Source organism: Apteryx rowi, unplaced genomic scaffold, assembly GCF_003343035.1.
Source record: "Apteryx rowi isolate R43461 unplaced genomic scaffold, aptRow1 scaffold_773, whole genome shotgun sequence".
In the NCBI taxonomy this organism is placed as follows: Eukaryota; Metazoa; Chordata; class Aves; order Apterygiformes; family Apterygidae; genus Apteryx; species Apteryx rowi.
Window position 1 is genome coordinate 276,324 of NW_020451064.1, and position 16,688 is coordinate 293,011.

The following is a 16,688-nucleotide window of genomic DNA, read 5'->3' on the forward strand; positions in this document are numbered from 1 at the left end:
TGAACGCACGATCCTCTTCGGCAAGGCTTCCCCACAGAAACACACCCCAGCTGCCTCTGCACAGGGTTAGCCCGTTTTCACAGGCACAATGTGATCTCCAAACAGTCGTACTGTGCTCATGCTAACTAATCATATTCACGCTAGACTCTGAACTACCCCTCAAAAGGGGCTGGTAGGCTGATTTTTCAGATACTTATGTGTGCTGGCTGACTGGCAATCCAATCCTGGATTAAAGTCTTGTCTTTTTTTTTAAAGGAGGGACAGCAAATCTTTCTAAATAATGTAAAATTGCTATTGTTCATGGACCAAACACGGAGAATGTTAATTACTTAGAATATTATTTAGTGAATGAAAATGAGATTACTGTAAGTTAAAGCATTTTAATAACTTTGGTTGTGACTGATGCCATAATTTGGCAACTTCTGAAGGGCATAATTAGGAAYTTCAGCTGATGAAACCATTTCATCCAGTCTGAAGAACACAAAGAGCATCTAAGGAGAACTCACAATGGTAGTGGGACAGAAAAATGTTATATAAAGAAAAAAATAACACATGAGCAAAAGTTAAGATGACTTGATACAATAAAACTAGTGGATGCAAGTTTATAGCAGCATTGTAGGCTTCACAATGATGACTATGTGCTAAATTAAAATTCAAAATAACGATCTCCTCCTCCTCCTCTCCTGTTCTTTCTATATTTGACTTAGATTATTCATGCAAAAATTCGAATGTTTTCTTGGAACTTAAGATATTATTTTCAAAACTTTTCAAAAAAGTCAAGTAAGTACTTGACTTAGATTTTGACTTTGTAGCCATTCAGTTGGCTTGGAACATTTTCCTCATAAACCAACAAAAAAAGTAAAGTGGTTTTGTATTGTTTCTTTATCAAAATCTTCACTGCAACACTCCTCGGATTTTCTTTTTTTTTTTTTAATATTATTTCTTTTCTCAGCGTTCCAAATATGTGGAATTATGCTCAGAAATGCAAGCATTTTATCTGTAGTTAAAAAAATCCATGACATCACTAGTTGGGTACCTTAAAATATTAATTTTATTATTTCCACTCTTATTCCTTTTTTAGTGATGTCTATCAAGAGGAGACAGACTAAAGCAAGCACTGTGATAACAGAGATTAAAGCTTTCCTTGGCTTCATAAACCACATCCTGTATACACTTGATAAAGGTTGTGGCTTATGAAAAATCAACATTATTTCAATTATTCAGAGTACCAACAGCCTTACAGTCAATCCATATCACCAAGTATTGCATTGAGAATGCTACCCCTAATCAGCATACATATAAATCCACCCTTTCATAAAGTCATGTTCACAACTGCCATATTTCAAAAACTATTGTTCTTCAATACTACCCGTTATTAGCTTTCAATTTAAAATATAGATTAAAAAAAAATCACCTTTACAAATCCTCTTACCTTTCATTTACTATACTTCTTCAAAAGTGAAATAGGTCAAAATAAAACCTTAGATTTAGCAGCTTTTTTTAGGCATCCTCATGTCTTTTCTACCACTTATTTTTAACTAAAAGGTAATCAGGCCTAAAATTAATGGTAAGTGTACAGGCAAATCTATGAATACTGCCTGCAGGTAACAGGTCAAGTCATTAGCCAGATGTTTGAAAAATCTGTAGCAAGTCTCCATGGAAATGAATGAAAGATAGCAAAGAACATCAGGTCATGACATTAATCTCAATAAAACCACTGTATTGCATATGCCATGCGATGGTACGACTGCCATGACTGAGAGGCAGCGTATATGCTCTGCAATAGGACTTTGCCAGGTGATGCACTGTTCTTTCAGCTAATGAGTAGCACCAGTATTCTGTATTTTTTTAAACAGTTTCTATACTATGCAAAGTACTTGAAAAGAACAAAGAGCTTATTCATAATACTTGTAGTCTCTATAGTGTTCTAAGCAAGGGTTCTCTGCTTTATTTTTTTCCAGGTTAAAAGGAATAAAAAATTGTGTAAGGTTTTCCAGTTAGGAAAGAAAGTAGCACACCATACTAAGCTGCTACATGGCACACTAACAGAACAGTAACTCTGAAAAATCACCTTGCACTGAAAGCAAATGTTTTAACAAAAGAGAAGCAATACCTTGGAAGTACCACTTATGGATGCAGAGCAGCCTCACAAGATGATAGAACACTCGTACTTTCTCCTATTTTACTTTGTATGTTAGTATCTTTTCTTGAAGAAAAAATCCTGTAAAACTATACACTCTGATTATTTTTTTAAAAAAGACCCAGCTACTATTAGCTGGATTTACCAATATTCAGACTGGAAAGTGAGCTAGTTACTTTGTGGGTAGGGGTTGTGTCCGGACTGTTTCTGGAGAACCAAAGGGTTCCAGTAGTCACACTGCGTATTTGGGAAAAGGGAAGGTTTATCTGCTAGCTGTGAGCAATAGATTAAGAGCTCCCTTCGAACATATCAGCTGCCTGCTAAATACAGTAAGGTATGATGCTGCTTTACATAGAACTGTAAGTTTTAGGATTATTATTTTTTCTCACGTGTACAGTATAGCTGACGTTGGTTTTCTGATCTACTGTTTCATTCGTAGAGCAGATCATTACATCTAGTTGATTACAACACTATCTCAGGAGATGGTTTGAAAAAGCTATTCTGAAGGTCAAGAGAAAATAAATCTCAAATCTCAGGCAGCCTATTTCTTCCTCCACATATTATACATAGAATGATACAAATTTGAGTTTATACAAATCTTGTTAACACTAACATGGTTATTTGTTTTAAATATAATACTTAACCTTTTTAGAAGACAGCACCAAGAACTCTATGTCAAGAAAAAGAAATGCAGTGACTTATAAGAAAATCATACAGTCTTGCATAGGTTGAAAATGCAAGAGTCTTTTAAGACTAAATCAAGAAACAATTGAAAAACTTGCAGTTTTTATGTTCATGCAGATACTGCTTAATAAATCTTTTGGATATTTTCAATGGATATGTTTTAAAAATGGAAAATACACACCCTTTGCCTGTTAGTCTGGAGACTGTGGAAGAGACAGACCCAGGGTTGCTGCAGGGAAAGTCACATGCTATGTCTTTAAGGTTTAATCACTTTTTTCTGGTTTTGAAGGGTTTAAAAAATATGCAAAGCTTTCCTTAAACATTTGCAGAAAAGTCGTCCCAGTTGGCCTAGTCCATTCCAAAACAGGATTAGTGTCCTCAGACATCTACTTTACTTCAGATGAATGCCAACAAGTCCTATGGAGCCATTCCTGATATGCTATATGAACCCAAACCGACTTATGTTAGTACAAGTTCTTATTTGGATGGGTTTTGAATCAGATTCTAAGTTAGAAGAAAATTTAATTTCAGACTTAGGTAGTTTATGATATTTGTTTCTTGGAATATATTTTATTGGGAATGGTGGGTTGTTGTGCATTCTGGGTCTGGTTCCATCTATTTCCCCTCACTTAAAAACTATAATCTAAATCTGTTTTCTTGAGAAAATTAAATTCTGAAATGTACCTATCACCCGTACCATCTCCTTGATTTTACCATATCTCATCTTTAATTGCAGGGTGATTTAAGGACATGCCAAATATTGTAAATTGCTAACATACTTTTAAATTCCTACTAGGATCCTACTTTTATAATGCTTGGGTTTGTCTAATAACTCATTAATGCTCAAATTAACAACAAACTGTCAATAATTTCAGAGTGATAATGTAAATTGCAAGGTCTGAGCAGAGGAGGTAGAAAAAGCTTCTACTATTCTTTGGAGCAGCTGATTTCAATTATGGGTGGCAAAAATCTCTTAGGTTTATACCTATCACAGATGGAAGCTCAGTTTGGATTCATAGATGTATTTATGTGCTTAATTTCTAGATAGTTGCCAAATCTACTCAATGATTTCCGTTATTTGATTCAGTTACTTTGCTTCAGAATTAGCAGTCAATTCTGCTTCAAAAATCAGTCCCTCATCCTTACTGTTGGTCAACTCCAAATTGCATTAAAGTTATCAATTTTTTTTTTTTGGTATAAATATATCTGAATAGAATGCACTGGTTTCAGACAGGTTCTCATTACAATTTTATGCATGTAATCTATCATCTGTCTAGGCGGTATTCCTCCTTATCCTATTAAAAGTATGCTGACCTTAACAAGAGAAAGTAAGTAAAGCTGAACATACAGCATTAATATAGGATAAAACAGAAAAAAAATCTTGGGGATAAATAAATTCAACATGCTATTTTTTTTCCACTCAGGATTTTGCTTTACCTATATGATTTTGCTGAATTGCCAAGAGCTGGCCTCCCATATTTTACCATGGTTTTTTTTTTTGAATGTTTTTTTTYCCCCCCCCGAGACAAGGAACCAGTACTTTTTTGCACAAACACCTGCCAAAGGTTGCACTCTCATAATTATACATTCAAAATGTACTTGGGTAACCTCAAAGTTCATGTTGAGGGTGGCTAAAATTTGGTATTCGTCCTTCCTCTGTATTGACAATAATTCCATTAGGATAGTCTCCTTTGCTCTGTATCTTGGTGTGAATAAGAAAATAACTTCAACTATTTGCCATGTTTTGGAAGACTATCATTAGTAATGCAAAACAGAGATTATAAGCAAAGATTACAGGCTAATTAAGTATTCTCTTCAGACAGTGAAAGGGAACACCTGATGAACTTCTTAATCTGATTATTTTTTATAAAAAGAAAATTTGTTACCTGCATCTTGGTCTAAGATCCTCTAAATGCATTAAGTAGCGAGAAATATGAATTTCAGTGCTATCCCTAGTTTTAAAGGCAGAAAAAGCACCTTTATTAGTATTTTATTCTGTCAGTGCTATAATTCAGTGTTGCATTTTCCCTTGCATTTTGAAATGCAAGGCTTTTAGCAATATATAATATATATAACAATAATAATATATAATACATAATACAGCAAATTGCTACAGGTGACAAACTAAAATTTCATTTCCATTTCTCCCTTTCAGTTCAAAACTTACAGGACCCAGTCCTGCAAGGACATCAGTTCAGGCAGAGACCGCGTGGAGCGGCACAGGTGGCGGAGCGCACCCACATGTTATAATGGCAAGGTAAGTTCTAAAAGAACACGTAGAGAAGCTGGCCAGTTTTTGCATCTGTTCGAGGGCACGTTCAATTGTTTAAACCGGAGTATTAGTTAGGCAATGCCAATAAAAGAGTAAACTCATTCTACAAATAACCACTACATATTAACAATACTTTAAATAGCTAAAGGCCTTAATTAATATCAAGTGCTGTACTTAGGTTCCTAAATCAGTAGTCTCATTGGCTAGTTTTTACTTGCTGTCAATGGAAAACCAGCTCCAGGAGATGACTTGGATACAAGTGGAGGTACCTGTACCTCTCCACTGGTTGTTAAGGGTGTCTAGTCCAGCCGGAGACAAGATCCATAACGGATGAATCCTGGCCATGATCAGTACCGATCTTGGGATGATAATTTAACCTGTATTGTCACCCTGACATCTGTCTGGCATTGGAGTGAGGACAGTCTCTGTGCCAGACGGCTCTGAATCAAAATGACASGCTCGTGTAAGTACGTGAATGAAACGGGGGAGCGAGAGAGACGGTTGTACTGGCATGATAAAAATACAACTTTCACAGAACACCACACACTACAGCTTGCTCTTTGTCTAATCCTTGCCATGGAGAGAAACAATCTGTAGCCTTCGCAGCAGATGGAGCGTTTTGTACCCTTTCAGTACCTTCTCTGTACCCACAGAATTCCAGGTTTTTACTTAAATCTTTAAAATTGTTCATTTAAAAAAACAAAACKAGGACTTGCAGTTTTTTCAAAACTTTTCTTTTCCTCATTATGACAAGTCTAAGAAATTCAGTTCAGTTAGTTTTCCCTTTTATCTAAATACAGCTACCTTTTCCAAAWTATTTTTTAGCAAATACAAGAAAGGAAAATTTGGAATAGCAAAGGTGTGATCTTAATACTTTCCACTAAATCAAACATCTAAAGATTCAGGTCGAAATGTTAGATTCTAACATATGATGGAAGACATTAGTGTCCTTGTAATCTATGCTAGAGCCTGTTTTAGAAACTTATCCTTAAGATGCTTTATGCTATAAATACTATGCTGATGGTATATGCAAAGTGACATTTAAGTTCAGAAAAATAAATCCTAGATCTCCAAATATTCTCGTATTTTCTATTTTCAGGCTGAAAATCCTAGGATTTACTACTTTTTTTGCAACTTGCAGTAGCTCTAGTTTGGCTTTATCACTTCAATAACTTTTTCCTAGTAGTTCTGGGTGACTTGTGGAGCTATCAGTTCTTTAAACTATTCTAAGCACTCTTCTTCTTATAGCTGTCTTTCAGCTACTTCGTACTGAACTTAGGAAAGTGGTTCCTTAGTATGGTCTTTCATGCTTGACAGATAGAATATGTTTTGCATCTGATTGGGGCATAATGGGAAAGATTAATTTATGGAATTAAATCTGTCAAAGGAAAGCTGCTGATGTCCTTCAAAGTTTTTACAGAAATTTATTTAGCTGAACACTTTTCCTAATATCTTTGCAGTCCTACAATTATGCATAGAAAAATTATTGTTGCATATCCCCCATTTACTTCTTAAAATGATGGAGACTCAAGACAGCTGATAAAGAGTTAAATACATCTTAGAATAGTAGTCAGAAATATGTTTCTTCAAGAGAAGTATCCTTGGTCATAGCAAATCTTACTCACTGGGGTCATTTTTGTACTTTCATTAAAGTTCCTCTTTCACATAATTCCTCTCATATACAAAATAAATCCAAATTCTTCCCAAATCTCTTGGTTGTTTGCTTTGGTGCTTTAACGGAAGCTATTAGATATGCTGTTTATAACACTAAATAGCCAGTCTCATTAGAGTTAGATCTAGATCTACCCACAAAGTTAAAAAAAAAAAAAAAAAAGCCTTATTCTTAATAGACAAAAAGGTTATGCTTCTCTAAAAAGTTGGAAAAAGTATTCCATTTATCAAAAATCAGTATATTTCTGTCTATGCATCAAAAATTAATACAGTCAGTATACCATGCACTAAACTGCTCTTAAAACATGTTTTTGAGTTACTTATGTTCACCTTAAAACATGGCACAAATCTTTCTAAGCACCACAGTGAAATAAAATTTTGTACTATCCTGAATCATATAGTTAATATAAAATCAGTGACAGCAAAATCTATTGTATATGWTTCATTGGAAAGAGTGAAAGCATACCTGGCAGAATTTAATATATACAGTCTATTCTCAGTGCCTTTTCAGTTATTGAACCCTACACAATGTTTGGCATGACTTCATAAATCCATATTACTTCAGCTGAAAAAGCTATGAGGAATGGCTGGACACTGTCTATTGAGCTTGATGTAAAACATGAGGTTTGTCCATAGAAAAATAACTCTCCACCATTCAAAGCAATACACAAAGCTTTATAAACCACTTCTGTAAAGGTGTTTCAGTCTCTCTTTTAGACTTAATAGGAAAAGCCAGTGAAGATGAACCCTTTTTGCCAGCTTTGCTGACTCTTGAAGAACACTAAAAGCAACACTTTTTCTGGCAACAGTCAAGAGGAGGTGGAAAGTAAGGGGAAAAAAAAAAAAAGAAAATCACAGCCTCCTCAGGATGCCACTGGCCTCCAGTCTTTTGACCCTCTAATACACGCCATCCTAATTTCTCCCAGGTTTGCCGCACCCCACAGCAAAGGGTAGCTCATAGCAGATAGCCCTTGCCTGCTGCTGTGCTTTTATAACCAAGCCCTTCCAGGCCAGGCCATAATGCATTTGCGAGAAATACCAAGAATTAATCGCTGGTGGTCTCCTTAAACAAACAGTCCATCCTTCCCCTGCATGAAGGCAGTTCAGTCACACCTGGTGGTTTCTAAACACCTCTTGCTACTGGGGACCGGCCAGGTAAGGTCCTTCCTTCCTCCCCACTAACGCTGCATAAGCACTGACAATCTGCAGCACTGTGTAGGAAAACCATTAGCAGCAGTATAATAAGCGTGCAGCAAAGAATATCAAATATTTTAGAAAGAAAAACAGAATACATTTGTTACACATGCCACTCATGTTAGGATGGCTAATAACATATTTTTGCTTTAAAGTAAAACATTATTTTTATACCCACAACAAAACATGGACCTGCAGAAGTTTTCAAGCAATCTTCTAACAGCTTCATACGAGTCTTCTGCAGCTCAGGACTGTCCCATTCATCTGCTTCAACTCCCCAGTATAAGTCTATAACCTGAAAATCAATATGCAACATTGTTAATTTATCCTATGCCTTTTCTACCTATCAAATTACAAATTAACTTTGCCACCATTGTGTGTATTGCTCAGCATTGGTCTGCTGTCCTGTAAAAGGCTGCGAGTCCTATGTCCGGTCCTGATGCAGCCTGGCAGGGTTGTCTTAGGTGAACAGCCATTCAAGACTATTTTCCCTCCTAGATTTTTTTGTTTGGACTATAGATACTTTTGGATAGGGACAGTCTTTCATTTTGTATTCATATTTTTGTACAGAGATTAACATTACAAGATCTTGATCTGAGGCAGTCTTTATGTGCTACTAAACTACAAATAACGGATAAGTAGCAATAATGGCAAGCGCATGGATAAAATCCTGGCTTCATGGAAATTAATGGGAGTTTGGCTGGGGATCAGGCAGGACCAGGACTTGGCACCCCGTGTCTTTTGTATCCACAGGATATAAAATCATCCTGTGCACGTGGCCCAAAAGAAAGAATATGTGCACTCCTGTAATATCGTATTTCCTTTGTTGGTTGCTCTTTATTACTTTGGAAGCACAGATTGCATAGATAGGCAGTGGYAGATAGCTTGCTGTTCAGCCTTTCATTCGTAGCTACAGACTCAGTTTTGTGATGGTAATAAGTTGCAAATAAATTCCTAGAAGAAACTGGAATATGGCTGTTAAGCTTCTTTAAAGAAATTAAGTGATGAAGTTTGGTTTCACTACACATTTAAATTGCAAGGACTGAAAAATTCTTATTGTAGGAAACTGAATTTAAAAGAATAGGGATCGTATGCATACATTTCTTAATTTTGGCATAAAACTTCTGGTACATGCTAATACTCTCTAATTTAAGCTACTACTGATTGTTAATAACATATGTAACTTGTACAAAAAAGTCCAAATGGATAGTTTTAAAATAAAATCAATCTGCACTGAGACACAGCTATATTACAATATTATTTATTATAGTATTATTTGTACCGTAGGAGCACTTTGATGTTGCAGTCAGGAACTGATCCACAAAACTGGTTGTTGTCTAAACAGATTATAAAATCAATCTGAAGATCTAATATAAGAACTAATAAGGGGTTCATATAAAAGTTAAATTCACCATTTTACAGCAGGTTAATCTCCTTCGGAAATTTCTCGTAACAATAAACGATGAGGTTTAAGACCTAATCCTACAAGTATTTATGCCCGTGTTTAATTTTATTACCAACAATCGCACTGGATAGTTCTGGCAGAAAAGTTAAGGACCCATGTCAGTGTTTGCTGGATTAGAAACAAAATTGTCAAACATGACAGGTAATGTGCCATCTGACTGATGATGTGTTAAATAGCCCATGGTATGAAATGCATTGTAGATCACACTGCCAAGAAAATACATTTCATATCTTTATTTCTGTACAGAAATTCTGTTCCAAAATTTTGCTGGAACACAAGGCTTCTGCTTTAAAACGATTCCATCTCAAGTAGCTTTCCCATCTCCCTCAATTTCATGGATTTTTTTCTCCTTTTAGTCTCATTAGAAAAAAAAAAAAAAGACTTGTTCCCTTTTTCCCCACTCTCCCTTCTGTTACTTATCTTTATGACTTTATTACTAAACTTTGTATTGTATTCAGCTGTCTGATTATTTGAACAATGTATAGAGCATAAGTATCATAGTCATAAAGTTAGAGAATCTTAGCATAAGGTCAGACATTTGAATTAGTAGTTGAATGAATTTATTGTGCTGCTCAATTTTTTTCTCAACAAGAATTTCTGTTTTGATTAGCTGCTCAGAGATCAGATAACTCTGTAAATGTGAAGATGAAATTCTCTGGAATAGCTAATATTGGGGTTGGGGTTCAGCCCCTACCTTCTGTGTGTCACAAGGTTATAGATTATTTTTATTGTATCACAATTTTGGCGCATAGTATCTTAATGTGTTATAATTTTGTCCTGCATGATAAAATACTTTCGCCATCAAACCTCTTAAGGCACCAAGAATTTCAAAGTGAGGGGCTTATCAGTTATTCTTTATGCTGACTAAAATATTTTTTTTTTCCAAAAAATGGAAATGGAGCAAGAAGACAACTGTGTCTGATATTAAAGWATACTTTTATTTATAATTGGAAACACTGCTTGACAAACATGCACCCTAACTTTCAATAATGTTGTCAAGGTGAGGTGATGTGTGTTCTGCTCAGGAACTAGTTACACAAGGTGGACTGAMCCTAGTCTAGTTTAATTCCACACTGGCCACTAAAAACAGACTTTTCATTCATGATTCAGTGTTTTCTTTTGCTTACTTAAGCTTTTGTCCTACCAAGCTTAGAATTTCATAGGTTGTTCATTTTTCTCTTACTAAAGGGAAGAATTTTATCTTTCTTATTTCATGACTGGCTTAAAAACAAAACTCTACCAATTTCATTGTCATGTGAAAATACCAATTTCTTTCTAGTATATATCATATAGTGGAAAATGCTATGAATTAACTATTGTTAGTTACCCTCCAAAATTCTTCCATTACTACTACTTTCTTTAGCCTCTCTGTCTTCCCCTAAAAATACAGTATTTCAGGTATGAAATACCAAGCATTCTGGAATTATTTTCCCCACCTTACTTTGTCTCTGTCTTAACCAACACCTGCTTTTCAGGAATATTTTCTGATTGAATGGAAAATAAAGTCCATTGAGGAAACAAATCCAGAGATGGAATTAATACGCTGCGTTCTGTTTCCACACACATGCTATTTATGTTCCGTAACAGCACCCACCGACTTTAGGATGCCTGACAGATCTCACACTTTGCAGCAACTGAAACACATACCAGTGGAGCTGGATGATTCAGTGAAAACTGGAGCACTGAATGCAATTAGAATGAATTTCATTTAGGTCATGATTTATCAAAAAGAGGGGGTCTTAAGGATACCCTATACTATAATGCCTGTGTGGTAGCCAGACAAAAGGTAGTCCATGGTTGGTCAGTCTGAGACTATTTAGCAGGATGAAAAGTTAATTATTCTGCTCTGTATAGGGGTATATAAATTCATCCTTGTATCTGAAAAGTACATACTACTTTCTGGACACCATTGCACTAAAATATAACATCCTTGATTTTGCATGCTAACATAAAAAACAATACATCAGGAATGGAAAAGGCAAAACAAGATGTTTTGATGAAGTCTACCTGAGAGCCTTCTCCAAAATGCTTTACTTCTTTTCCTTGGCAATTTTTTGTACAGTTTTTTCTACTTTGCTTCTGCATTAATGTGATAACTCCCAGTCATTTTTGGAAATGTGTCAGTGGGGTTGTCTCTCAGACCTCATCCCACATAAGGATTCTCCTGGTGTTGAAACTATATAGTAAAATGATTTGCTTCCATGAATATCAGCTAGGGTAAACTTAATTAGTCCTCCCTTAGAGACTACATTATGGTTCATTTGAAAATAGACAGGTTTTCTCCCACAAAGAACTCAGTGCATTATGAGCTATTTAGAGGAGACATTTCCCTTCTGTCACTGAGATGTCTTCTCAAAGATGGCTGAGAAATAAAGATACTGAAAGAACTTATATCAGCATTTCCCATGAATATCATATGGTACTAAAAGGAGAAAAATGTTTTATCATTTAAATTTCTTTTGATATTCCTTTCATGTAGCACTGCAGCTGAGACTCCCCAATCAGCTGATCAGCCAGGACCTTAAGATGAAGTTCCTGTATAGCCATAATCTAAAATCATGCTGGATTTTACCACCATGCAGATTCAGCAATTCCACTGTGACTCAGGGAATTAAGACCAAATATCCAGGAACTTGCTATTTTGATTAAAAAACAGCTGCATGTACATCAAGAATAATCTACCACGAGGAAGAGGATGTTGTCTAATAGGCATTAGCTGTTTTCAAGGAAGAACAATGTTTTTATACTCTGAAGAGTTAGGTTTTTGGGAGCAGTGATCTGGCATGTAATACTAGCATGCTAGGAAGGGTTGGAGATTTAGAAGTAGAATTTTTGGAAAAACTGAACAACATTTTTACAACACTTCATAATGCATTTGTTCCTCTTATCAGAGAGCCAGTTCCAGGCTTGCTGACATAAACGGGATTATTTTAATTGACTTTATTGGACAGGATATACCTGACTTAAAGTACCGCTGACTTTAACTGTGATGTCAAATTCATGTATTTAAAGTCATATGTAATTATTTATTACTAACTGGCTATTACCAAAGATGTGGATGAGTCACTGTTTTCTGTAACACAAGGGAAAACTTGAAAATCCACTGAATGCAATAGGGAATTTTACCATTGACAGTGAAGGAAGCAAATTCCATATTACGCAATCACAGTAGAAATTTTAATGAAGTGTTCCACATTCAATTAATTTTGGTAATGAAAGTTTCAATATTCTCTTGATTAAATTAATTTCCATATTACAGAAGAAAACAAACCCATACATAGAGCAGTAACTATTCTATGAATACAGAGATATTATGACTTAAATGCTGAGTCCATTAAATCAAAAATAGGTTGCAGGGCTGACATTAACCTGAGTTTCTGGAAGTGGAGCACAGTAATTCAGATGTAATATTATTTCGTCTTAAATACTTTGAATATTTAAAATAAGGATGGTTTGATTAAGTTTCAAAAGTGAAAGTTGTCAGTTTGTTGCTGTATTGCTCTTACTACCAGTGAAATATTGTATGGCAGAACTGTGTAGAATTTTTTCATTTACTTAGAATTTACCTCAAATCTTCCTGAAAGATAGTTTAAGTACATCAATTCAGTACAATTAACATATGAAACACATTTTTGTAATTTTCTATTTTACCAATGATGTGACAATTACAATATTTAAAAATATTGTCTGTTCTAAACAGAGTTAATTTCAAGAAATAGTATTTATCGTAACAGAAGATTCAATACAGTAAAACCTACCTGAAATTCCAGCCCATAGTTTTCCCTGCAGAATTCCCTCAGCTTAGGATACACATGTTCTCTTAGAGCACTCCTTTCTGCTATTGTGTCTGCGTGGGGAAAAAGATATAACTAACAATATTTACACGAACTGTGTTCTTTTAATCACAGATACAGATTTATCACACAAAAATAGCTTTTAAAGCACACACACCCCTGATGAAAGTTTTGGGATTTACATTTCCAAACTGTATGTTGTACTTTGTCATATTTCACATAAATATGTTTATATGTGCAACATTAGGCTTAATACACACCTTAGTATTGCAGTACATTTCAGTAAAACTCAGCCAAATTAATTTTGTAATTCTGCAGTCAAAATTTCTTTATCAGCTCGACTTTAATTTTCAGGAAGCTGAATTTTACAGATTAGAAACACCATAGAACGAAGAGATATACCAAAGATGGGATTGATTACTACATTTAGTGTAACAAAAGATTAATTTATTTCTAAGTGTCAAATGCTAGCACATTCTTCACCATCTTTAATCTCATAGTATCTTAAAAGGAAAGCAGCTGATATTAGCATCTTATTTATTGGTCCAGGTGATTTCCACTATCATACTAAATGCACAGTTCAGACACCTTCATGTTATTTTCACTATGCAAAAAGATATGCATGTTGATAACAAAGTACAATATGGCAACAAGGTGCCCAAATTATTATTAAAGTTCTCTATGTCCAAGCTAATCTGAACACAYTTATATTAAACCTACCACTGAGAAAACATACTAATAAATCCGAAGTATATTTGATTGTTTAGTAACAAGATCTTGCATAGATAATAGATTTTATTGTCTCTCCAAATAAGGTTAAGACGTGATGAATTTTGCTAGGTCTACAGTGTGGTCAGTATTGACTGAGTTAAGACATGATAGGATGATGCTGTTGCTAAGTTATTTTCGAAAATAAAATATAACTGTTGTAAACAACTAGATCCAAGTACCACATGATGAAAAATAAAACAGTGTTAACTTATGAATGATGGAGAACATCAACTGCAGTTAGAGCAATACTTGTCAAACTGTGTTGAAATGAAAGAGTAGGTTAGAATTGATTTAACCATCCTCTTGCTGTAAGCCAGAGATGTCCGTACAAATCTAACCATGTTTTGCTAACCAGTGCCACGGTTGATACGTTTAACTGAGCCAGTGGTTYGCTTATAGAATCATGGTCACAGATTTATATATTTTTTTTATTCTGACAATTCTAGAAGAGTGTGAAATCTGTAATTTAATTCATTAGACTAAATTCTTAATATCCTTAATATTCTTAATATCCTACTTTAAAATAGCTTTGAAACATTACATAAATGCATGGTATAATTACCATTTCTCTTTACAAACAGAAAACACTAATTCATTTAATCCATGGCAATACAATTAACAAATAAGAAACAATTCTTTACTGTGAAAATGCTTCAAAGGCAGAAGGTAAAGTGTACTGACAAAGATCCTTAGATTAGAGACACTTGGACAAACCATTGTGATTTGACTGAAATCAGGGTAGGTATCTGCTGCAGACTTCCTCCATTCTCCCTTTACTCCAACACAATGTTTTCATTAAAAACAAACAACAACCCAGAACACCCCCAGAAAAGTTATTTCGTGTGAAATCTGCATCAAGGTAAAACGGCCGTACCACAAAGGCTTAAAAGTACAGCCACTAGTTTAATCCCATTTATCTGAATTACCACAGCTCTTCCTTCACAAACCTTTGGTGAGGAAAAAACATGGAAAGCATAGTAATTTTCATAAAATATCATCTCTAAGGGTAACAATTTTAGGTATTTATGATTTCATATTTTAAAGTATACTAAATACGTTAAGGTGTTCTAAAAACAAAGAATGGCCCAGAAGTTTTGGTCAACTCCTTGCTCTGTTGTAAGCTTCCTGAGTGTGGACCTGCCACTCAAGACACGATCCTCAAACTGTAGTACACAGCCTTATACATCCAAAGCGTGTATTTATCAGTGTGCTCTCTTTGCAATTAAGGAAAACCCTGTCCTAGGCTGCATTAGGAGGAGTGTGGCCTCGCTCCCTCTCTCCTCACCTCCCTCTTGGGAAGTTTTGCCCTCCTCTTCTCGGCACTAGAGTCCTGGGCACCCCAAATCAGGAGGCTGTGGAGGAAACCGGAGCAGCCACCGAGATGGCCGGAGCCAAGGGCTCAGGGCCTGCAAGGGGAGGTTGAGGGAGCTGCGCTAGTTAAATCCAGCAAAGGAGTCTGGTCTAAGGGAGGATCAACTGCAGCCTACAACTACTTCTAGGGCTGTTACCAAGATGATGGAGCCAAACTCTTTTCGGCAGTGATAGGTGGTGTAACGAAAGCCCTGACAACGCATTACAGCTTGGGAGGTTCGGGTTGGACATTGGGAAAAGCTTTTTCACCAGGAGGGAGGTGCACCACTGGAGCAGGCTGCCCCCAGCGGCTGTGAACCTCTGTCCTCAGAGATTTTAAAGACCTGACAAGTCTGTGGCTGACCAACTTACTGTTGGCAATGCTTCAAGAGGGTGGTTAGCCCGAACGACCCCTGGAGCCCTCACCCAGCAGCAGTGATCGATCCTGTCTCTCAGCAGGACCTGCAGGTTTGACTTGTACAGTCCTGGGGAGACTTCTGCTGCTGCGTGGGCCAGTAAGAGCAAAACTGCAGGGCAAAACAGCCAGTGCCAAGGACCCAATGCCCACACCATACGTGTTTTGGGGTATGTTACACTGGACTGGTTCTAGCCCAAACCCCCACAAGCACCTGGCGTGCATTAGGTGAGACCCTGGAGCCTACCTTCAGGGTTATTTTCACAGAAGGAAACAAGCTCATGCACACCAAGATCACTCTGTGGTGTGAAGTGTATTTGGTGGCGATAATCAAGAGATCCACCTCGGAAATGTACTCCAGATCTGGATGAAGACAGAAGCATCTTTTAAACATTTCGGAATGGAACGCAAAACCCAGTGCTTGCAGCCCAGAGCTGCCCCAGTTAGCACTTCAGGACTAGAGGGACGGAGGAGCCGCTCCCTCTGCAGGATTCACAGCTGTTAATTTTCTCCGATACTGAAGTGCCTTCATCAACCCTTCCTCACAGAACGTCGTACACAGCCAGCAAAGCCAATTAGCCGGAGGGCAGCACCGTGCCAGCACAGCAGCGTGCTCCGGCTCCAAAGCAAACCCTCTCGGTGCTAGTTTGGGGTCACAGAATCGCTGAGGTTGGAAGGGACCTCTGGAGATCTAGTCCAACCCCCCTGCTCAAGCAGGGTCACCTAGAGCACATTGCACAGGATTGCGTCCAGATGGCTTTTGAATACCTCCAAGGAAGGAGACTCCACGACCTCTCCAGACAACCTGTTCCAGTGCTCTGTCACCCTCACAGTGAAAAAGTTTTTCCTCATGTTCAGATGGAAGTGTCTGTGTTTCAGTCTGTGCCCATTGCCTCGCGTCCTGTCGCTCGGCACCACTGAAAAGAGTCTGG

At 36.6% G+C, this 16,688-nt stretch overlaps 1 protein-coding gene across 1 annotated transcript in view; it reads right to left on the reverse strand.

Annotated features, from left to right (window-relative positions):
• The window catches only part of NWD2 (NACHT and WD repeat domain containing 2), a 34,839-nt gene extending 18,700 nt beyond the window's left edge, over positions 1-16,139 (reverse strand). The window contains exons 1-3 of the mRNA XM_026088556.1: positions 16,004-16,139; positions 13,185-13,273; positions 8,140-8,256 (exon numbers count right to left, since the gene is read on the reverse strand). Of these exons, the coding sequence (XP_025944341.1) occupies positions 8,140-8,256; positions 13,185-13,273; positions 16,004-16,139 (342 nt within the window). The remainder of the gene's footprint in view (positions 1-8,139; positions 8,257-13,184; positions 13,274-16,003) is intronic.
• Between the last annotated feature and the right edge of the window lie 549 nt (positions 16,140-16,688).